At 33.5% G+C, this 26,274-nt stretch overlaps 1 protein-coding gene across 1 annotated transcript in view; it reads left to right on the forward strand.

Moving 5' to 3' along the window:
* Positions 1-26,274, forward strand: part of LOC149790510 (uncharacterized) — a 56,598-nt gene that overhangs the window by 16,668 nt on the left and 13,656 nt on the right. The window contains exons 7-24 of the mRNA XM_089972563.1: positions 248-353; positions 744-908; positions 1,925-2,057; positions 2,993-3,118; positions 3,970-4,021; positions 5,412-5,546; positions 6,893-7,051; positions 7,636-7,794; positions 8,165-8,323; positions 8,899-9,057; positions 9,636-9,794; positions 10,308-10,466; positions 12,180-12,338; positions 12,974-13,705; positions 14,909-15,022; positions 17,557-17,708; positions 18,836-18,982; positions 21,622-21,716. Coding sequence (XP_089828689.1) covers positions 248-353; positions 744-908; positions 1,925-2,057; positions 2,993-3,118; positions 3,970-4,021; positions 5,412-5,546; positions 6,893-7,051; positions 7,636-7,794; positions 8,165-8,323; positions 8,899-9,057; positions 9,636-9,794; positions 10,308-10,466; positions 12,180-12,338; positions 12,974-13,705; positions 14,909-15,022; positions 17,557-17,708; positions 18,836-18,982; positions 21,622-21,716 — 3,070 coding nt within the window. The remainder of the gene's footprint in view (positions 1-247; positions 354-743; positions 909-1,924; positions 2,058-2,992; positions 3,119-3,969; positions 4,022-5,411; positions 5,547-6,892; positions 7,052-7,635; positions 7,795-8,164; positions 8,324-8,898; positions 9,058-9,635; positions 9,795-10,307; positions 10,467-12,179; positions 12,339-12,973; positions 13,706-14,908; positions 15,023-17,556; positions 17,709-18,835; positions 18,983-21,621; positions 21,717-26,274) is intronic.

Here is a 26,274-nt window from a genome sequence, read left to right on the forward strand (position 1 = left end):
CCTTTGTAATGTTGTAAATAAGTTTATAAATGGCTTTTCAATTTCATTATTACTTATTGTTTAAATATGCCAAATGTATTCAGTGGGTACGCCCTGAGGCGAACAAAAATATGTATTTATAATATTTTCGAGAAAATGTTGTACATGCTTGTTTGCTCATCTTCTCCATGATATTCGTATCGACTTATTTCATTTAATGAAGAAGTATATGATGACGTATATTTATATCGTATTTTTCCAAATATAGGGTTGACCTCTGGTTATCTAGTGTGTGGCATAAAAAGCGTATCACTTGTGCAAGATCATTTTAATTCCATTTCTGCAACATCGGCTGCAAGACTTCTCGGCTACAGGTTTGTTCTTCTAGCACCCCTATGTGATTTATTTGTTCCCCTTTTATCGTTTCTATGCTTGAATAGCTTTGTCAATGCACACTATTGGTTTTCACACACACACACACACACACACACACACACACACACATATTCTCATTAATGTTTGCACTGACATATCATATGTGAGTTCATATTTCAAATATCCCTTGTGTACTTTAACAACTATTGTAATGTGCCGACAGACAGACAAACAAGTGCAACTATATGCATTTGCACTCACTTATGTTCAAGTGTTGCAAAACTAAGATGATGGAAAACCCTCGCAAACATGCATTTAGATAAACACAGAAATAAATCAACCGATCAGTTCTACTTTAAACTATAGATGTCACCATAATAATGTTTCAGTCTTGGCGCACGAAGTGATGGTGACGGTAACGTGTGCAGCCCGAGAGACAACTACATAATGTCTCCAGTCAACGCCCCAGGAGAGGGTGACACCGCGCTAAACCCGTGGCGTTTCTCTTCTTGTTCTGTACAAGCTTTTAGTACTTTCCTGACAAGCTTAAACAGGTTATGTGTTTAATCATATTATTATCGTTTTTCCTTTCTTTCTTCCGTTCAATATTTACCTTAGAAATATTAAAAAAGAAACTAATTGACATGATCTATCTATATATCTATCTGTCTATCTATCTATCTATCTATCTATCTATCTGTCTGTCTGTCTGTGTATCTATATATCTATCTCTTTATATATATATATATATATATATATATATATATATATATATATATATATATATATATAGAGAGAGAGAGAGAGAGAGAGAGAGAGAGAGAGAGAATAAACTGACAACGACCAGAGCAAAACTAGTATCTAATTATTTTCCAGCATAAATGTAAAGGTTTAATTCCTGTAGAAACAGCCATGTAAAGTTTTGCAAACACAACGATGTTTGTGTTCTAGTTTCGCACTATTTGTTGTCAGTTTCGTGCATTTATCTTAATCAGAGACATAATCGCCATTTGATACATATATATATATATATATATATATATATATATATATATATATATATATTGCACCATATATACACACACACACACACACACACACACACATATATATATATATATATATATATATATATATATATATATATATATATATATATATATATTGCACCATATATATATACACACACACACACACACACACACACACATATATATATATATATATATATATATATATATATATATATATATATATATATATATATATATATATATATATATATATATATATATATATATATATATATATATATATATATATATATATATATATATATATATATATATATATATATATACAGAGATACGCTCTGAAAGGGAGATAAGTGAACTGCGAATTTCAAATCTGCCATCTTGCTTGTTCAATACATCTTTAATTCAGCATTCACTTTACATTCTTTTCAATTTAATTCAGATAATCCAAATTAATTTTACCACGAAACTTAAAACAAACTCAGAATGTAAACATATGAAAGACCATCATTGTTTTTTGTACTATATAATTTCAGTACTCAAGACAGAACATGTCTCCAAACTGACGACGCAGTTGCAATAAATGATGATCGAACATTTCCGGGTAGCGAGTACCCAGTAGACGATCAATGTCGGTTTATCAGGGATAATTCCTCCTTCTTGTGTCGGGTACTCTGCATATCCATTTGCAAGCCTTATCATTTTCTTCTCTACTGCTTGTCCCCACTAATCGCATCTTTCCGTTGCATTGTTGTTTCTTGTTGTTTTATTAGTAGACTCAACATCACATCCACAAGCGTGATTTCTGCTAAAACCATAATCTCATCAACCAAAATTTAAATAAAAAATACTATTTGTACCTTTTCCATCGTTGTAGCTGTACTTTTAGATACATTGGTCTCGCATTCCTCATCAACTTTTCATCCGTTAGTTACTACAGTGATTAGTGCACAATCATGATGGAATCATATGATTGGATGAACCTGTGTCTACTAATGTGGTGTGTGCTTAGGCAAAGCACTTCCTAGGACCTAAATAACCTACTTTGGTTGCTGTGCCATAGAGCACCAAACATGATCAAACCCATTACCGTTGCTACTACTAATCGTGATGCTGCTACTACGACAACAACTAATACTGCTATATTCTTATCAAAATACGTATCGTCAATGTCTCTGCCAAATGACACCCAGCCAAAGGGTAAGTGGATAACCTTTCTCTAAATTACAGTAAAAATATAAGCCGTTGTAAAGGCGATTCATTTTCAGCCTGAAAGAAATCGAAGAAAACAAGAAAACCTGTTTCGTGTTATTTTTTTAATACTAATGTTGTGCATGAATTTATTTTTAAACAAAGATGTTACCTGGATACTTAAAGAAAATGCATGAAACACAATTAGTATTCATCCCTCATTTCAAGGGTGAGTGTATCATAGTGACCAGTAAAGTACATGCTAGTTTTCTTTTTGGTATTTGTTGGTGCAAATTGTATCTGTTTCGGCACTTCATGTGTCCGGTCATTTTCTTTCTCAAATATTTACTTATATTGCAAATAGAATATTACATGCAAGTTATACGCTAATAAATTTCTTCTCCTTGTTTTAGGCGAACTATAATGGTGACTTTAGCAGTATTTGTACGAATATGATGTGCTATGACATTACATTTGGAACATCCGGTGCATGTGTGCATGTTCTGCCGGCCGACGGCCTGTCGTGTGGCTCTGGGAAGGTTTGTTATAATGATATACATTCTTTCAAACTCAACATATACAGTTTTTAAGAATATTTATTATTATTGCAAGTTATAAAGTTTCTTTCCTCATTCAAACATCGCATTTATTCATAATATGAATTGGTAACAATGCATGTCTTGAGTACGAAGGGAAACCATGAAAATAAAACACACAAATTAAACACTATCTAATATAATTAAATACGAAGTGCATGATGCATGGAACCAATAATACAGAGTTTCGTTGTACATACATTTATGTTAATCCCAGAGAGAAGAGCATAACTTCATCAGATATGGTGCAAATGTATATAAATATATTGCCACCTTTTTAAGGATTTTATTGTTTGTTTAAAAAGCGGATAATGTATGTCCTGCTAATAATCATTTTTAAATTACCATAATTGTGCATTATATGGTGTTATTATTATTATTATTATTGTTATTATTATTATTATGAGGATGATAATGCAGATGATGATGATGATGATGATGATGATTATGATGATGCAGCTCCTTTATAAAGATCTATCATTTTCCGCTTATTTCGTGTATAGTTGTAAGTCTCAATAATACATTCTCCATGCATTGATTTATGTCAGATGAATTCTGAGTAACAGTTTTTTCCAAGTTAATATATCTGCTAATATTTATTCACCAACAAGTTCCGTCCCATTTTAGATGATGTACGATTAGTTGAGAAGGTATAGATGGTACGGAGGCTGGTGTCTGTATGTAAGCTGATGAGTGTCGTAACTTGCGGACCACATAACTGCCATTGTCATTCATTGAAAACATACCAGAGAAAGGGTTTCATTTTTTTAAAATGTATTTCTGTTATTTCGTAGTGGTGTGAAAACGGTCGATGTGTGAATTCGTCACGTGCTCCCATTAAAACCGGTAATTTCTTAAAACTGAAATACAACATATGCACATGTATATTTTTTGCTATCGCACTGTGTCTGTTTCAATTATCGATTGTGATCAAATTACCTTACTTAAGTGCACCTACAGTTTTTATTTTGTTTCCTTTCCTATATATAACATTTCTACCACACCAGAAATAATAATATCAAGAAGATAAAGTACCTCTAATTCCATAACTAACGACGGTAGAAAGACAATACAGACGATAATGAGATATACAGAAATACATAAATATCTTTGCAAACGGAGTGATATATTCATAGTGACTTTCGACCATCAACAGTGTTAAAAATACTTTTTATACCGATATCCAGTGGTGTTCTGTTAATTCGGACACTTACTCCTCATCCCTATTGTATTTTAACGGGACATTTAGATGTCGAATTTCCGAACTGAGGGCATGTGAAAGGGAAAGAAAAATGGATTAAACTCGACTATTTTTAAAATATTGTAATTCTTTCATTAACACTCTCTCTCTCTCTCTCTCTCTCTCTCTCTCTCTCTCTCTCTCTGTATGTATGTCTCTCTATCCGGTAATTGGTATGTTGCAATACTCAGCGCTCTGTCGTACAAATTAACTTCGTTAGGATTAGTTTTCTCTTTATCTTCGTCGTGCACGCCACGCCATCACCTGAGCAAAGTTGGGATATTGGAGTGATGATGATGATGCTGAAGATGGTGGTGATGATTGTGACAACGAAGACCGTGATTATTATTATTATTATTATTATTATTAAGTGGATGGAAATACATTCTTTCTATAGGTCAATGGGAGTAGAATTCACTTGTCAGAAATATATAGAATTGTTCGGAGACGGCGAGTTTTGTTATATAATCACTTTGCTTTGAGCGGCGAACTTTCCAATCAGAGGCAACATATGAATATTATAAAGTATTTGTCATGAAGAAAAACTGTGTCCAATTTGTTACGTTAATACCGAAAATGAATTCTATTTTTATCTGAGTTTGTCCGCTATATGGAGAATTACGAATATATTTATCCATCCTGGTATATACAAATTCAACTTTAGAAAAACGCAGGGCTTTTATACAAAATGATACTACTATAATTATGATGTCTAATTTAGTAATGTTTACAATAAAAGCATTGAAGATTAAATAAACCATTTTATCAACGAATCCAGCTCTACAAGACTCAATATGTATGTCACAAAACCTGCTCCACATACGCCTTATGGATGTGTAATACTTCCAATACATACTAGGTTCTTTTGTTAAACACTAAACATCTCTTTATACGGCATGATGTATGGATATGTGTCCTGGGCCAGTTGCCTGTATTACAAGTAAACATTATTATTATCATCATTATTATTATTACTATTATTATTATTATTCATAGATAATTGCTTGTTCGGAGATGCTGACGCTCTTTATTGTTCAAGTCTTTACCCATCCTTTCTGCATTACTGCTATAATGAATCCACTTATCTTATTTGCTGTGACACGTGCAGTCGATGGAAGGAAAACGTTTCAGGTAACCATTGTGTCGCTGTGTTATTTGGGGCACAATTCAGATCATCAGTTGCATATGCTTTTATCATTGACTTAAATGCTGATGTCGAATCTTTCTTACGTTTTGCATTTCGCACTTAATGGAAAATAATATATCACCCTTACGGCCCCTTAACGTTCTAAACCATATCAGTTCAGGGAACTAACTGACTTGCAAAGTCTTTCACATAATTTTGTACTTTTTCAATTTGATTCGTTTGATTTGGACGTTGTATCCCCCACCCTCAAAACAACATCCCGCACAGTATGAAGAGTTTTAAAAGATATTTACCGAATCTGTAGAAATTGGTCTTGCCTGGATATGTCTGATACGTTTACTGGCGTTTTCTGCTTGTTTGCCAACGTCACTACGCAATCCGTTTTACGTTATGGTCGATATATAGTCAATGCTTAAAAGTTCTGTTTTCAACGTTAAAATGAAACGGTAATAAAATCTGATGTACATAAGACTTAAGCAGTTGCATCTATTAAATGTAATATTCCATTACACTTTTCCTGATACTACCTCATGACATCATCGCATGCGTTTATAAAATTATATTTACAGTGGACAGTATACTAGTTTTGTATTCAATGTAACCCGGCTGATGCATACATAACATTCAAACGATAAACAATAGTATTATGTCATCAAACAATTAACTATTAAGTTTTCTTTACGTTCAGAATTTTAAAGGAAGCTAGATTTCTGAATTGAGTCAATCGTATTTAAATATTTTTCCTGCAAACACACTTAGTTTTGATATCATGCTTATCATCACTGCAAGCTAACGTTCCAACATACATGCCTTTCTTTTATTTCCAATATGTATGTATGTATGTATGTATATATATATATATATATATATATATATATATATATAATAAACTATAAAGAAACACTATGTTGTAGTTAAATCTTCTATTTCAAGACATAACAGGTAAAGAGGTCCACACGATTTCGAACTTGACAAATGTACAATAAGACTTAAAAAATATATATTGTTATGCCTTCTGTAGTAATACGATTGGCAGTTGCCACGCCTTTACACCGGGCTCTTGCCATCCAAGTTCTGCATTTCGTGTCCAACTAGCGTGTGGAATAACCATATCACATCATTCACTCAACACAGGGTATTGATGAATACAGCTGAGATTGAAAGATTAACTTCAGCAATTTACAATGTAAAGCCTGTTTATTTTCTATATTGTAGTGTCAAGTGTTTTATTTGTTTAAATTGGCAATAAATATAAAGGAATAATTTACTTAATTATATTTTGTTCTTGATCTGACAGACGTTTGTTAACCTGATTTCTCTTCATTTAAAGATATTTGCTCAGCGGGATATTTCCTCAACAACTTTGGTAGTTGCCTGATCTGTCCTATAGGATCTTACCAACCCTCGTCTGGACAATCGTTTTGTATTTCATGCCAGACCGGTACAATAACACTTCAGGCTGGATCCACATCGTCTATACAATGTGTCGGTAAGATATCTCTACCATAGTCCATGGCATATTTTACTAATTATCAAACTGTGACAATATTTCATTAACAAAATTTTGTGACAGTAAATCGCCTTTAATGTTCCTCACACAGTCAGACAAGCAGTCGTGTAACATCTCGCGATCAACCGATTAATGGTTATCAAACCTTTAGTTACTTCTCCTTTCTCTGCAATATTCTGCGTGATGTATATTTGAAGAGTATTCTGTTTAATCTGATTCATTACAAAAGTATATTTTATAAGTCAACACGCAAATCAATAACCTGTTAAGACTATTGTAACGAATTTTCGTCAATCAGAATTTTATTAACTTATCTTCATTATACTCGTTTCTTTGCTTCGCATGTTCTACTAGTAAAACTCACACAAACATGAAGATAAAAGAGCAAAGTAAATCCAGTATTTCAACACATTTCTAAAATAAAATCGTTAAAGCTACGTTAAAAATCCAAATCACACACACATATACGTACGTATACATACGCAGCACTTTTTTTATTCCTTTAACTATTTTTATATTTGTCGCTTTGGAAACTGAAAATGATGCGAATTCTACCAATCTAGCAAGATGTAGTCCTGGTTTCTTCCGCACAACAAATGGTAGTTGTGAAGTCTGTTCTGTTGGCACATATCAGTCGAATACTGAGCAGTCCTCGTGTTTATCGTGTCCCACTGGAACTACAACCAATCAAGTCGCATCCACATCTTTAACACAGTGTGTTGGTGAGTGAAACTAAAATAAGACGACCACCCCATGCAGTTCACCAATCACCCATATTCCAGTTGTACAGAACCATTTTTTTCCTTTAAGACAATTTGTTATTAGGTACCTCATTACTTTGTGTTTTTATAGTGACGTTTTCTGAATGTTACATTTGCTTAAAATTGAGAATAAATATTAAATATACACAGGGAGAGAGAAAGAGAGGGGGGTGGGATTCACACCAACGTAAATGGTAAATGTTCTTACATTGGTTTGTCATATTGCAAATATTTTCTTTTATATATTGTTATACATGTTGTACATACGGTTTAATTATATTTTGTCATTCATCTGAAAAACGTTAGTTATTGGATTTTATTTCATTTAAAGCCGTTTGCTCAGCGGGATTTTTCCTAAACAACGTGGATAGTTGTGAAGCATGTCCTATAGGAATGTACCAGCCCTCGGCTGGACAAGTGTCATGTATTTCATGCCAGACCGGTACAGTAACACGTCAGGCTGGATCCACATCGTCTACACAATGTGTCGGTAATATATCTCTACCCTACTCCATAGTATATTTTACTTACCATAAAATTGTGGTAATATTCCATTAAGAAAGTTCAGCGACAGTCTGTTGCGTTTCTAGTTCCTCGTGCAATGAGACAAGAAGTCGCGTAATCTCTTACGATCACCCAATTAATTGATTTCAAACATTCAACAACTTCACACTGCGGTGAATTATTCTGATATATATTTGAAGAGTGTTCATATTAATTTACTTCTTTTAAAACCTATAGTTTTGTATCGTAACATGCATTATCTAAAATCTGTTTAGACTGTTGAACGAAGTTTGGTCAAGCAGAAGTTGATACAACTTTCTTCATCATTCACGTTCCTTTGTTTCGTATTTTATACTGGTAATACTCATACGAACGCATAAAGGTAAAAACATATAGCAAATCCACTATTTCAGAACAGTTTTTCATACTTATTAAAAACTTATTAAAGCTTTTTAAAAATCCCAATCACATACACACTCAATACATTTGTTTATTTAAGCATTTTCAAATTATTCAACTGGAAAACTGAAATTACAAATGATGCAAATTTTCTCAATCCAGCTACATGTAATTCTGGTTTCTTCCGCACAACTAATGATAGTTGTGAAACCTGCCCTGTTGGTACTTACCAGTCGGATACTGAGCAGTCCTCGTGTGTATCGTGTCCCACTGGAACTACAACCAATCAAGTCGCATCCACATCTCAAACACAGTGTGTTGGTGAGTGAAGCTGATGTAAGGAGGCTAACCATTGCTGTTGACTAACTCAACCATATCATTATTCTACAAAACACTATAGAGCAAAAAGTCAGGTTTTCTTACTTTTAACACAATTTCTTTATCACCTACCTCATTACATTTTGACTCAGTAATGGCGACTTCTGAGTGTTGCATTTGCTTAAATTGGGAAAAAATACTTGTATTAAATATTTGGAATCTCTCTCACCCTATATATACACAGAGAGAGACAGAGACGGACACATAGAGAGAGTCAGAGAGAGAGAGAGGAGAGAGACAGGGATAGAGAGAGAGAGAGAGAGAGAGAGAGAGAGAGAAACAAGGAGAGAGAGAGAGAGAGAGACAGAGAGGGTGAGAGAAATAGAGAAGGTGAGAGAGATTCATGTAAAGAGAGAGAGAGAGAGGGAGAGATAGATAAATAAACAGAAAGAAAGAGAGATAGAGAGATGCACACAAACGTAAATGTTGTGGAAGTTTCTTTTATGATATTGAAACGTGTTTAGTTATATTTTGTCATACACCTGGCGAACGTTAGTGATTTAATTTCATTTCATGTATAGCCATCTGCTCAGCGGGATTTTTCCTAAACAACTTGGATAGGTGTGAGGCCTGTCCGGGAGGAACGTACCAGCCATCGCCTGGACAAGCGTCTTGTATTTCATGCCAGACCGGTACATTAACACTACAAGCTGGTTCCGTTTCGTCTACACAATGTGTCGGTAAGATATGTACACCCAAGCTCATAATATATGCTAATTATTATCAAACTCTAGAAATATTTCATTTATAAAGTTTAGCGACAGTTCACTACCTTTTCAGTTCTTTACCTAATCATACAACAACTCGCATACATTCCCATGATCAACCTATTAATATATTTAAACCTTCAGTTACGTTACATTTTTATGGAATATTTTGCGAGAACGACATAGTTTGAAGAATATTAAGTTTAATCTAATTCTTTGCTAGGATATAGTTTAATATTTCAACATAAAAACCTGACATACTTGTTTGAACAGTTTGAATGAACTTTCATGAAGTATAACTTGACAAATCAATCTTAAGCAGACCTGTTTATTGAGAACCTAATCCAACTGCTAATATTCATAAATGCATATAAAAATAGAAACGGAAATTACAACTAGTATTTCAACACATTATTCCATTTAACGCTATTAAAATCACAGTTGTAGACAAAAAGCTTATAAATGTTGCATATGTTCCCAATCCAGCTTCATGCAGATCTGGTTTCTTCCGCATGACGAATGGTAGCTGTCACGCCTGCCCAGTTGGTACCTATCAGCCGGGTGCTGAACAGTCCTCGTGTTTATCGTGTCCAAGTGGAAACACAACCATACAAATCTCATCCACCTCGTCAACACAGTGTGTTGGTGAGTGAAACGGAAGTAGAAAGATCACATCGTTCAATTTATCAAATCAAGCCTATTTCTAGTTTACTCAGTAGAATCGAGTGCACCAAAAGCTAAGGTTTCTGTCTTCTGTTTTAACTTTTTCTTAGCACCTAATCCAATATTCTGTATAGCGTACTGGCGATTTCGGGAAGTTATATTTGCTTAAGTTGGCAACTAAGTATTTGGATCAAGTAGTATACTTTTAGATCTTTCGGTCTGTAGAGAGATAGAGAGATAGTTAGATTATGAAGTGTTTAACACAGTTATCCAGGTAGAGCAACATTTTGTTATAGAGAACATATCGGTATAGGTCAATTTGCTACGAGGACATGAACGTTTCGAAACATTTAGAAAAGTTCCGATCCTGGAATGGCTTTTTCTAAAATGGTGTATGGCGAGATTCTTTACATATATCTTCTTTTGCATGATTTTATTCTGGTGACTGTAGTTGACTTATAAACTATTTCTTTAATTTTGAAGCAGGCAATCTAGCCACTGAATGTAATGTTTAACCACATTCAAAGTCTTCTAATAAAATAAGCAATCTTCTTCTGAACGACATTTACTTTTGTGTCGATTTATGTTGCGGTGTTTGTCGATGTGAAAAGCTTGCAGCGAGTTATTTTCTCAACGTATTCCCGTTTAAAAGGATCCAGGATATTGATACACTATGTAGATTCATTTATCATTAAATAATGCTCAAACGTCTTTCCAAAATATTAACATTCCCTTCTATAGTTCTCTACAATGTACTAACACTATCTGAAATTTGTTTTTGACTGAATTAGCAGAGAAACCTTGTTATGTATTTCACACTCTGACTTTTAAAAGTTTTTAAAAGTATTTCTGGAATTATTAGGTATGAGAAAATAGTTTTGTGTAAGTGTTTGTAAAATTGTTTTTTTTGTATTATCGTCTGTAACATTGATAGATTTTTGATTTTTGCCATTTATAGTCTTTTTGATCAGTGTGTTTTTTATTCGTTATCCTGGGCACGTTTAGCCCTGTCACGTAGGAACATACCAGGCCTCGTTGTGATAGACGTATTGTATTTTATATCAAGCTGGTATAATCTCATATAAACTCATATACACTTCTTCCAATTGCACGACGGAGTGTATAGATAAGGAATGTATACTCTAGTCCGTCATATATACTATACGTATTTTCAAACTGCATTGATATTTAATTCATACATTTTAGTAATACTTGTTTGGTGTTTTAATACCGGGACAGAATGAAATAATTCTTCGCATAAATTTTCAGGTACATCCAATGAGTGAATTACAAACGCCTTTAATTACCACTTTACAAAGCAATGTTTTATAAAACAAATTCCCCTTATTTTAATTGTACTGAAATGGAACAAATTCCAAATAATATAATATAATATAATATAATATAATATAATATAATATAATATAATATAATATAATATAATATATTTTGATTGCATTCTGCATCTACTCCCTAATCATTAGCATTTGAAAGTTGTAGATAATAAAATATAGTATCTAGAAAATAATACATATATAAAAATCAGACTCAGAACATATAAGCAGCCAAACAATCTTAACAATGATTAATTTAATTCTTATTTTCGACTGGTAAATGAACATATACGCTAATAATGATTTCATAAAATAACGATTATATACTAAGACAAATTTGTTGGAAATTTTCTCAATGCAGTTGAATGTAGTTCTGGTTTCTTCCGCGCAACGAGTGGCAGTTGTCAAGCCTGTCCAGCTGGTACCTACCAGGCGAATATTGAGCAGTCTTCCTGTCTTTCGTGTCCTACTGGAACCTCAACCAATCAAACAGCATCAACGTCTCAAACACAGTGTGTTGGTGAGTAAACAAAACGTAGATAGATTAACGTTACCAAATCACAAAATGAGACATTCATAGTTTACTCTATAGCACGTTGTATAGAGACAGCTAAAATTTCAAAACGTCCATTTTGTTAAAAAATGGTTTTACAAACTGTTTCGTTTTATAAATAAATACAGCTTAGCAAATATTACAGAATATCGTGACAGAACTTGCATTCAGTTTTGTACTAATCATCCCTATTAGCCATTCACTGTAGCCGGTCTTAATGCATCATAATTGAAAAGTAAGCAAATTTAAATCTAATACAATTCTTGAACACTAGGGCCAGGGTATTTTACGTACATTACAAATGACAGACATATTTGACGTACCAGTCAGTGAATATTGCTGTTTGCTGATTGCAATAAAATTAACAAAATACCTGCAAAGTATTGTATTGTATGCCTGTGTGCCTTGTAGAGTATTTATGTTATCCCATGCAAGGCCACTTCATAAGTTGGTTCATTTTGTAGACACATATTATAATTTCATAAAAGATTTTCCACAAACTGTCCTTCTATTTATAATGATCTATTTTTCTTGGTGCGCAACTTCTAAATTGCACCCATTCCAAAAATCATCCTATAGCAATATCATATTGACGTTTTCAGTAAACAACTGTCCGGCTGGTACGTATCAAGCTTTTCCTGGATCTCCATGTATACCATGTGCGGCTGGCAGCTACCAACCTCAGCCAAGGCAAACTGCATGCATCCAGTGCCCGCCTGGCACGTACCAACCAAATACTACTTCAACAGAATGCACCAAGTGCGGTCCTGGTTCATATCAGAACACTACTGGCTCATCTTCTTGTATATCGTGTAATTCTGGAATGTATCAGTCAGACTTTGGACAAACATCTTGCATACAGTGTACTGCAGGAACGTATCAACCTAATGTTGGAACATCCACAACATGTATTCCATGCAATCCTGGTTCATATCAAAACGAAATAGGTTCGTCTTCGTGTGTATTATGTGACGTTGGAACAACCCAACCAAAGGCTGGACAATCTGTCTGTAGTGCCTGCCCTAACGGTACGTATCAATGGCAGAAAGGTTCAACAAATTGTGCGTCATGTGAAGTTGGAACCTACCAACCTGACCTTGGAAAAACTGCATGTATTGCCTGCCCTAGCGGTACTTTTCAAGGGCAGAAAGGCTCAACAAGTTGTGTCAAATGCGATTCTGGCTCTTATCAAAGTAGCACTGGAGGTGACTCATGTAGACAATGTGAAATTGGAACATTTCAGAATTCAACCGGTCAGTCTTTTTGTTTTCCGTGTCCGAATAAATATACTACGCAACAAGCTGGGGAGCAGTCTGTGCGGGCATGCTTTCGAGGTAATACTTTCAACATAAAATCTAAAATGATATATCATGCTAAGCCCATCGATCATGTTTTTTCAAGCTAATATTATCAACAAGACATAAAATGATTTATTTTGATACGTCGTAGTCATTTCTAATATGTCATCAATTTTAATGTTATATTGACAAAACTAATATGCATTTGAGAAGTGATCAGAACACACAGTTGTCTGTCTGTCTGTCTCTGTCTATATCTGTCTGTCTGTCTGTCTGTCTGTCTGTCTCTCTCTCTCTCTCTCTCTCTCTCTCTCTATATATATATATATATATATATATAATACCTGACTTAATTTCAAATAGATCCGATCATTTCCCTATCTTTATCTGTGGAAGTTAATGTCACCATTGATTACTTTGTAGATAATGTCTATTTTAGGCCTATCGCATAATATCAAGTGTTGTCTAGTTTACTGTGCGAAACTCCTGGTGTTGTGGATAATAAATATCATTGATCATAATCAATTCCTTGAACATGTCAAGATCAAGACACGTGTTCCACAGGTTGTATACGTATTTGTGTGCATATAGCTTTATGGGGTTTCGATTTAATTTATCGTATAAGTTTAAGGCAGAGCACGTTTGGGGTCTGAGAGCAGCTTTATCATCCCTCGAGGTAAAGGATTGTCTGTCGTTAGTTGCATGTGCCATGCCAACAGTGCCTATCCCGTCTACCGTTATACTCTACGAACAACGTGCTGAAAATCAACCTCACTCATTCATAAATTTTCATTTCTGCCAAATGTTATTGTCCTCAATTTAGTATTGCCTTTTTCTTGACTATATCGTCTACCATTTCTGCAAGGCTCATCTGGGTATTCTAAACTGGAAGTTCCTCAAACTTATGTTATGCCATTGATTTGATTTTCGATGATATATGTGATGTAAGGCTGCTTTGAAAAGACTGTTATTAAGGTCATATATTTCCAATTTCAATGACAAATAAATTCTTTGAATTTCAATGGTAGGCTATTCATTCCCCATGTAGACTGAAGATATACATCACTAACGGTAAGTAGCTTGACCGTTTTGTCGAAGAGATTTTGTTTGCTCACCTTAATAACTCATGCATTGTTCTAGACAAGTACATAGTTTATATCATTCATCCATATATCGAGAATCGGATGATTGTGATTTAAATCAGTCATTTTTTTAACATTGTGCTTTAACTATTTGCAGGGCATTGTCCTGAGTACAGATATACGATACATGTATCACCGTATAATATCAGTGTCATCATTCCCTCAACACAAATAAACCAAACAGGCTATAGCTGGAACAGATGTAAGAAAGGTAAAGTTCTTTCAGAGCGTTTGAAGCTGAATACATGTATATCAAGGTTACTCATCGATATAATTTTAACTTCTGCTTAGTTTTAAGCCTCAAATAAGGCTTATGACAGTAAATAAAGCCAAACCGAACGGCGCACAAAAGAGAGAAACATGCAAATTTTGATTAAAACTGGCAACAAAGAAAAAGTTCACAAAGGAGCAAAGGCAGACATTGCATCAAATTCAACCAAACGTCAATCAAGTCATTTGGCCTAAAACTGGTCCATTGATAGTGATTTTCAAGGCTAATATCTCATATGGCCACAAAATGTATCGTTAATATGTTCAGTTAAATAAAGGAAATATAAAAATGATATTATTAAACCGATCAATTTTAACACGAAATAATTGATCAGTCACGTGTTCCAGGAGAAGAAAGGGATGTCTATTAGCATAATGATATTGATTGCTTTTAGTATTTACTATTAACGAAACATTGACATAGCTAAAATCAAACATTCTGACCTATACGTCTTTTTTAAAAGTTTTTTCATAAAGGATTTATTTCAAAGTCATTTCCTTTGAAAGTTAGTTGTTACATCTGAGTTTAAGAAATGTATTCAATGTTGTGAAAACGTTTCTTCCTTCTATTAAACGTAACGGTGATTCGAACAAGACCACAAACTTGTCTTAGAAGAGTGTTAAGATTATATGACCTTAAACATAGTAACGGAGAGAAGCCAAAGCACCAAGTCTAGTAAAACATGTAAACCAATATAATTTTCAAATTATACAAATTGAAAACGTTAGGGAATATTAATTATTTTAAAAAATACGACCTAACCTTAAAAGTTAAATCACAATTCTAAACGAGTTTTCCATACGGTTTCCCGGTCCTGAATGTGCAAATGTACCATTGTCCTTAAATGTGCTGAAGTGCCAACAGTCTTGATATTTCACAATGATATTGTCCAGAACACCTTTGAATGAATTCATAATAACCCCAGCATAATAGTTTAGCTCCATGTCAACAAGCATTTTATAATTCCATTGAATAATCGAACAGAATGAATCCTCTCAAATTACATCTATACGCAAGAATAAATACATCCGTCGACTTACTTGAAAAACATAATGATAGGAAAAAGGAATTTGGAATCAGAAATCAGAATAATTAATGAACTCTGCATGTATGTACATCTCTCTGATTATATTACGACTCTAAATCGCAATTCATCCCTCCTGACCTATGTTGCATTACAAACAACCTGACTTAATAATGCAATGGTAAAGTACCCGAAACAGGTTCATTATATATAACGCACGCTCAAAAAAGCCACATATGCATGGGTCATTGCAATCGGCAATCAATAACCAAATGTTAACCACAATCTAGATATGGTTTAACGACTACTGGCTCATTGTGGACATATGCAACATGCTTTTAAACTTTCCGCAAGTTATTTGAGAGAGGCCCTACTATAATGATGAAAAAATACCAGTTTTGGGACCTATCATTTCGTAACATAGCTATGCTTACAAATATAGAGCCTTGAATTTATTTCAATATGAAAGCGTCCGCTGGTTAACACATTTATTATCAGTTATCTCACTGATGTACAGCTAGGCGAGTGATGAATTTAAGTTTGAAAATTTAACACAAATGACGATTGCACTGGTATAACAATTGAAGCAACTTTACCATTATACCGACATTGTTGTTTGTGTGGGTGGGTTGGGGGTGTCGTTTGCCCACAATATTTAATAAGCTTAGTTGGTGCGTGTATATATCTACAGGTGATACGTCTTAGATGTGTGCGAAAAGATAACATTGGAAATGGAACCATGTTCAATATTTCGTCTTAATTAATATTATTACGAATTGTTGCATTTTTATTTTAAACAGTAGCATTTTACATAAATTCAACATTGAATCTAAGCGGAAACGTTTTATTAGAAATATCATTCTTTGAGATTTTAACCGCCCTTAGCGCAAACTGCTTTAATTGAATTATTTAGCAGTCCAAAATCGCCGAGATTTTTAATAGCTGTTATAGCAGTTCGTTGATCATTTACTTGATTGGCATAAATAATACATTTTTTTTTCTTTCAAAAACTGAATTTATGAATCTTATTTTGAGATACTTTTGTCTATTTGTCTGTTATTTTTTTTCAATAAGTGATTCGAAATGTTGGTGGAAACTATTACTTAAAGAAATTATGAACATTATAATTTGCTCATAAAATACTTACATTGTGATCTTCAATGAAATCTTGGTTCAACTTTATATGAAGCTTTGGAATTTCTCTTCTGAAAGTTGGCAGATATCCTTTAAATTCTTCTCCTGTAAACTAAAATCATTACCAGGCATTATTATACTTAAAATCGCCAACCTAATAGGCACAGTGATTTCAAAGTATTTTATTATTATTTTATGTAAATCTTTAACTTTGTATTTATCACATATCTTGACTAATTATGAAATATGTTTGTCACTACCTGTATATATTTTATCATATTGAATAAAATAAGCTAAGTTGCTGAAATTGTTGCAGATTCAAGCAAAGCCCTGGTCTCTGCTTTCTGCCAGAATATATCCAGAACTGAAGTGACATGGACACAAGAGAAGGTGGAATGCACGCCGGAACCAGAGATCCAAGAGGATCAAACTTCACCGATATCGGAACAACTGCATACTATTTCAAAGGTTTTATATACCTAATTAATATGTACAACGTAACTACCTAGATTTTTTTATCGAACCGTGAATACGTACTCTTTAGTGTTATTCAGAACAGTATATAGCGCTATTTACATTTCAAAACGATATTTGATCATATAACTTATTTTCAACGTTCATATAATGATGTGGATTGTATAATTCATCTTATTTTTTATAATTATTTTGAAATTCCACATGGCCATTTTAATTATGGATGTAACTGGAAATCGCATACATTGATTACCGAGAATAGTGTGACGGACGCTAACGTGTGTGTTTTTATGCATGAAAAATGAATGCTGCAGGGTTTCGCCAACAATCTGACATGCAACTTATCAAATTTATTTGTTTAAAAATGTTCTCTTCGAGTAAATATATTTTCCATGAGTACAAGTTGACCGCAACGATTCTGAAGTCATATACTCAAACAATATTTTCACTGTTGTATCCTGTCAGTACTTTGAAAATGAATTCACCAAAACATAACCATTATTCCCCCAAAGCTAAGGCTTTGTAAAGCACATATGCTACAAATAATAATAATAATAATAATAATAATAACAGTAATGACAGCCGTATGAGCCTGCTGATCTCATTCAAATGTTTCTTAAAGAAGAACAGATTTTGAGCGGTTGGCGTATAATACAAGGGCGATCAAAAGTCTATCTTGATTGAAGTTGAACCCGACTTGTGCGCATGCATATATAATATAGACTACACGAGTATGAATTATTTTATCATCATAATCTCTCAACATAATATAGCTAATTTATTGTAGTAAATGTATACACTATCAGTAAGAAAGTTCCAACTTTTTCTCACATGCCTGCAATCGGACTAGAAAACATGAGATAACTGGATCTGTTATAATTACAGGTGGCATATTCAGAAACACCGTTTAAAGAAATGTTGTTACTTTCGAAAACGATTAGCAAATTTGCAGCAACTAATTAAGTGCACAAGCGTTGGCATCTTAGAAAAACTAGCTATGAAACATAAAAGAATATTAGGGTGATTGATATGAAACATTTCGCAGATACAGAGGGAATATTAATTAGTTCAGTGAATTCACTAATTCATGTAAATTACCATGCTGGTTTGCCTTGTTTCAGATTGATGTGAATGACACGAATCTGGTCAATATCCTGCAAAAGACCAATGCACTTATCAAATCAGTAGACGTGTTGACGCCCATAGACGTTGGTTATCTTGCTGACATTCTTGACAATGCGAATATGGTGGATACTGTTTCGAAAGAGGTGATTAATCTGTTCCTTTAATTGATTCCTGATTGCGATAGCAGTTTTCTTACAAATTAGTACAATAAATTGTCCATGACAGCATGCACACATTAAACGGTTAAATCAAAATAATTAAATCTTTTAAGGTAGATATTTGATCAATTTCATATTGATGGTTACATATAATTTCTATACAATACACGATAAATCCTGCCTCAAAAAGCACATCCAGTACACTAACATGTGTATTCCACGGTCGTTTATATGAAGTCATTTTCGTTTCATTTAAACTTTAGAAATTATTTTTTAACGAAATCACCCGTCATTGGTGACAAGTTTTCTGACTTTACACACATACCTGCTTTATATATTTTATCAATATCTGAAATCATTTAATATAGGAGTGAGACCCATGAACAGACTTCAAACAAAAACATAGAATATTCTATTTCAGCTTCCACATTATTGCTAGGTTAACTAATGGTCTTAAAACAGAGCCCACTACTTGTAAACTACACTTAACTGGATATATGCAATCTGTTAGAACTATTTAAAAAACCACACTATACAGATCCAGATCTGTCGGTCTGTCGGAGCTTTCTGACGCAGAAAAGCACTCTTCTTGTTGATCGCAGTTGGACTCCCCTTGAAAGCGAGTAATTGTGGTACTGTGTTTATATTTTGTAACAAATTACACACACACACACACACACACACACACGAGAGCCACCAAACGTACAACTAATGCGTGATTGTTACGGTCATGAAGCCTTGAAAAATATTTCGTACTCTAGATTTTGCAATTTTAGTGTGATGTTTCTTTACACAGCAGGTGGGAAATGATAGCATTGTCACTTCACTATATGACTTATAGTGAATTTAGAATCTTTATTAGTAGGATTATCTTCTCCAAGACATATTCCTTAGCAAAATATTAAAATTATTACTTAATTTGTTCAAAAGCTTTAAGACTATCAACTTAATGTAATTCTGTAACCTACGAAACAAAAACAAATGTTAACTTTCTGCTAACTTTTATATGTTATAAGTGGTAAGGTACAGAATAGTGTTCATGAATCAGAGACTTGGGCACAAGTAGGAATTCTTTAGGGTGAATAGCTGAACTTTTAATGAGCATAATATAATTAAAAGAACAAATCGACAGATAACTCTTTTCTATTTTTACTTGGGTGCATCTATACTAATACTACACGAAACATTTAAAATGATGGATATTTTTTATTTTGCAGCAATGCTTTGCTAAAATAATATTTCATATATATATGCATACTTTTGACATCGTGCTTTGCAATCCATATCAATACATAAGGCTCTTTTTTGTGACCGATATTCCCTGAGAAGGATAGAAATGAAGATGAAGAAATAATTAATGGAGTGATATCTAGTGGATCTCAAGTGTGAATATTTCGTGCTAGTCGAGATATCGACACATAGATTCATATCACCATGTCGTCCAATTATGTGCATCGGGTAGTTCTGCGCAACGATACGTCATTTATGTAAACATTTGATCAGATGTTTTGTGGGGTCAAAAATGCACTTTTTTGATCAAGAAAGAACGATCGGAATTTAATTACAAAAAGTAGACTTCATAAAGTGTACTAAATATCCGTCATTTTGACTCGAAAAGGATATGCAAATGTGATTACTAAAATGTCAATATGAAGACCCACTCCGTGACCTTCTTGAACCGGTAAACCAGAAAATCCGATTTACTATGTTTCTTTCAGAATCATAGAAATGCATGCATACATACATACATACATACATACTATTTTGACCGAACAACTTGAACGGATATTTGAAAACAACGAAAGTTAAGAATTTCAAATATCTTGTGTCAAGCCAAAATTTTGCAGTTATGATTAAAACTAAACGAGCACGTGCTATAAATTGTTTCTGAAGGAACTTCTGTTTTTAAATTTTAATATATGCTATAATCCATAATTTGAAAATGAAATGTCGTGACGCGAACATACTTCATTGAAACAATCTCTCACGGTACATTGTATAGCGTATATGCCTCTCTTGATAACTTCTTCATATGATCTGTAATTTAAGCATATACCAATGTACATGTACAAATATTGATGTGTGTATTACATCGAATACAAATGTCAGATACATTATTGTATATGCAATTTATATGACTTCGCCAAATAACCCTCAATGACGTTGAAACAAACATATCTAGTTTTCCAACTTTGCAGTATTAGGTACAGTAGTTTCTACCTAAACATACATGTTACCATAGTAATGAAAAACTTTATGGATTTTTTTGTAGTGCTAATAATAAAAAACAATTTATATTTTGTCACCAGAACAAATTTGGATTGCAATAATTAAAGTTAATTAGGTTTAATAGTTACATTCGGATGTATACATGACACAAAGAAGCCTCATGTTAAGGCAGTAGACACAAAACATTTCTGACCGGAATATTTAAAAGTCATGATTATCAGAGATAGGGAGAACGTACTAAGTCAAAAGCACACTAAACTATTTCATCAGCAAGCAAAACTGTCGATGTAGAACGCATCCCACTTTTGTCCCTATCCGGTATTAACAAGGTTTACCATTTATTGCATGTTTGCTGTTTACAGAGAAACATGTGAATTTCTTTTGTTTGTTTGCAGGTCCTAAATGCTACCCTAGATGTGGTAAACACGCTCTTGAGGCCCAACTCATCCACTAATCAAAGTGCGCAAGAATCACCAGGAGTTGCCAATAGGTAGTGGTATTTCTATTGAAAACAAATAACAAAACCAAAAGCAAAATTACAATATAGTTTAAACTTGATATTGTCTATCATGGCCAAAGATATGTTCTCGTTCTCAATTTTTTTAGATGCAGATAATTTCTTTAATTCATGGTAATTATTTTCAATGTATTTTCTTGCAATACATTTACCTTAATTCCAATCAATAGCATCTTTACGATAGAAAGTAACTGAGATGCACTCTTAATGCAGTCGTGGAATCAAATACAGATCATTTATTTTAAATATTCACTATATTTGTGTTTGTTACAATTAATGTTAAAAGGGAAAGACTTTATTAAGTCTTAATTTGATTAGATCAAAATAAAGGATCATAAAGCACATACAGGAATATGGTAGTACTTAGCAGAGTAGAGAATTTCAGAAATTAGTATCACTTTAAAATTCATGTAAAGAAATGAGTGAATATACCAAAAAACAAACAAACAAACAAACAATAAAATCCCCAAAACTAATCAATACTACGCCAATATTGATTTGTACCTCACATTTATGTTCAAAGTTAGAAATTACTTTAAAGGTTAAATTACCAAAACATATTTGCATTTGGATAATATGATAGTATGAAGAGACATGATGATCTCGTGCGTTTTGGAAGGATATATACTCTTTAAAAAGAAATATATATAGTCTAATTTATGAAGAATAAATAAATCTCGCTTTAACACACAGTACCGAATTCTATGAGGTAGTTGTTGCCGAAAAGTCATAGGAATATCAACATTGGACATTGTTTTCAGACCATTAAACCATTTAAAAGAATAGAAGAAACATTAAACATGCTTAGCACTGAAAGCACATGTTCTAGAGGTATGCCCTGTACGCTTGTCGATAACACTTTAAGACACAGTGTCAAGTTCACATCATTATATGGATGTTTGTTCGCCGCCATGAATGATAGACAATATACAGAATTTCAGATATTGTCATCATGTTACTGAACGCTTACATGCTTACATAAAATAAGGTAAATTTAAACTGGTCACCTCAAAACTTTTCTACACAGTACACATTACAAAAGCAAGAGAGAAAATATTGTTTGAAAAGAGCTTATGTCGGCCACCACATGGGTGCCAAGCAGTAAACAAACATCGCTGACTTGCAAGCATATGATAAACAAATGACAAAATAAATTTGTGCAGCAATAACCGTCGTTTCAAAGTATTAAGAGCAGAACAAGTAATAACATGGAACGGATCTTACACGCACAGTCATTTAAAATAAATCTGATGAGATAAAACGTTTGACAGGAGAAAAATACCACACAAGCGTTATTGACATTGTTGGAAAAGAAGCACTGGGTACTGTCTATTTCCTCCCAGAAAAGACGTATGTAGTGGAAAGGTTAACATATCCTTAAAGACAGGAATGAAACGTTTTGTAATCACATTGCACCCAGGTTGACTCATCACCTTAAAGGACTGAGGAAAATAATATCTTTGGAAAGCCCAGTTTGAAAAGCTCTTAAACGTAATTTCAAATAAGAAACACTAATTTGATAGTGCTAACTTTTGACATTATAGAGAGCAATATTTGAAATGACACAAGCACCCTCATGTAATATAATTATATATAAACTTTAGCATTTGAAGGGGATATTTGCTGGTCATGTATTTGAGTTATATCTAAGCGACCAGCAAGATGACATATGGAATGAGAAATTGTCCCGATAACAAAACGGATGAACGGCAAAAGTATGTTCTTGTGTCAAGAGAAGGGTAGGAGATATTGTCTAGCAGTTGCAAAGCGGTTTGAAATATTAAGAGCCGCAATACCTGATTTGTGAAAGATATTTCTTTCCTCCTAATATATTCGCCATCAGCAAAGCTCACTTTCACCTACAATATACTAACAGTACAATTCCTTCACCAGATGACAGAAGACAAAACAAAAAGCAGTAGATAGACATTATACATTATTACGGTGCCAGGAAATTTTGAGAGTTTGAAATACGACATTATTGCAGAATATGCCAGATGAAGAAAGACAATGAATTGAAATAAAGCAATTCAACCATGCATGATATGTGAATCACAAAAGGGAAAAATAAACTTGATTTAATAAATCATAGATATGCAGCAATACATTGTTCGGATGAAAGCGTTGGCTATACCTTATCCAATGTATATATTTGTAATGTGGCAGAAATAACAAAAACCCCGATAAGTTAAAATATAAAGTGTACTGCAACCGTATCTTACAAATTGAATGCAACATTTGCAACGTAAATCCTATGAATGTTTAAACAAAAATAGAGGTAATGAAAATGACAATGTCAAATTTTCATGCAATCATGGCAAGCTATCTAATTTGACCGAATGGAGTTATAATATGGTATATCATTGTAACAAAGTATGCACATCACATGCATTTGCCTGCAATGAATCTTTGCTTAATGCAAATTTAACGCATCTCTTAACTCAGATGATGCAAGAGTAGTTTTAAAACTAGATATCTGAATTAAAGTTTGTAAACATTTACTAGGACAGAAAAGAATACTTGGAAACATGTGTGACTATACTACCTGCAGTAGAGGAGCAACCACTTGCAAATTGTTGTGTATGTAAAAAGCCCGATACACGAAATAAAACGCTTAGGTAATACGAAGTCCTGTTGATGCGAGACTAGCTCAAACAATACAGTGGTGCCGGGTGTTAAGTACTAAATATGAAATGGTTAGCAATAGATACATTCATGCAAATGTTCATGTTGTTTGCTTCTCTGCTCATCTCGGAATCTGAAACGTCTTTAATGTGATTTTCTGCCAGTGATAGGTGTGTAGAACTGTTTGGTATGTCGAGAAATCTTACTTAAGGATACATGATAACTTGACAAGTAAAATCAACGCTGAATATTGCCTGTGGAAGGCAGAGCACTAGCACGTATACCGTGCATTAATGCAGCTAGTGCAGTTCAGTTCGCTCTTTTTTGTTGAATTCTATCAAGGGATATTCTTAATATCTCATATCACAGAGAACAAACAGGATGGACCGGAAACAAATAGGACAAAGACAAGCACGTGTGCAAGAGGACTCATTTGTACTGGACATGGCGATGATAAAGTGAGACGTTTGTTTGGAGCTTGAATTGTTGGTTGTTTTAACCTACTTCACGCCCGTTTGTTAGACAAGAGCTGCTATCATAATGTGACAAAGTCTCATAATTAGATACGAACAAAATGCAGTCTATTGAAACCAAACTAGAAAATCAAACTGCATGAAACCTTGAAAAATGGCTCCCATGGATTACCTTGATACCATACTGATATATCTGACAACGGAAGTTGTGCTCAATCCACCCTGGAGATGGCTTTAGTAAAGATTGCAGAATGTAAGAGAGAAGTTTATAAGTTTATGAATACTAGTTTGAATATGAACAATTTAAAAGAGATATTAAATGTTAGAGGCAGAGAACAGGCAAATAATAGAATGATCGAACATATGTAGCTTCAAGGAATCCGATGATGAACATTAACAATTCCTGAGTAAAATAATATAATCATTTTACAGTTTTGGAGATGAAGAATACTTTGAGCCTGTGGACATTTGTGGTAATGTGCAAGCTAATGTACAAATTGGGAATGCCGATCTTAGTTGAGAATTTTAGCATAAGTCCTGGCTTAGGTCAATTCACAGAATCAACCAACTGATCCTAACATGCTAAGAAACGGTTATAGTCAATCGTGAAAAGAAATAGTTTAGTACCGCAATGAAGGAGAACCTGACTAACACAGAATCTGAATTTACAAAAAGGAGGTCTTTGAATAAGTGTGCGTTCTTGATTGGCTGGGTATTTTTTAATACAAATTGTAAATATAACAGTGATTACACTAAATGCGAGGGAGCACAAAAGTAGATACAAAGGAATACGCTGACGTAGAAGTACTTAACGTATTAATATAGTGTATTGTCATTTAATGAAACAGACAATTCGATGAAACGAATTGAAAGATATTTAACATATTTTAGAGAGTACTTTACGAGAGACGTTAAGTGCTAGCATTCATATCAACGGATTACTGAAACACATACCACACTAGTTGAGAACAATGTTTAATCAAAGAGATTGCGAAGATATATTCCCGATTTTAACGGTAAACTTTATGAAAAAACAAAGATTGTTACTCTTAAACAGTGAATGTTCTAGACAGAATTTAAAGCAACATTAAATGCCATAAGCACTACAAATAACAATAGCAAGGGAACATTTAGGAGAGGAACTTCTGTCTTTAAAATAATAAAGTAAGGTCTAGTTAAGCCTTCTGATCGTAATGGTGATGATTGGCACAAACTTATACATAATATATGCAAAGATAAAACTGTAGAGTTCAATAAAACATAATAAACACGTTTGAGTCAATCGAGTGCATGGCCAAGAAAACACCTTAAAGCCAACAAGCATTCACGTTTCCAAAATACAAATTTATTTCCCTCAAATTTATAGTCTAACAAAGTGAATGAATTAAACATTAGCTGCATTTTATTTTATTTCCCAAAATATTAACTTAAAT

Source organism: Sinohyriopsis cumingii, chromosome 10, assembly GCF_028554795.1.
Source record: "Sinohyriopsis cumingii isolate HCF-2022 chromosome 10, ASM2855479v2, whole genome shotgun sequence".
Taxonomy (NCBI): Eukaryota; Metazoa; Mollusca; class Bivalvia; order Unionida; family Unionidae; genus Sinohyriopsis; species Sinohyriopsis cumingii.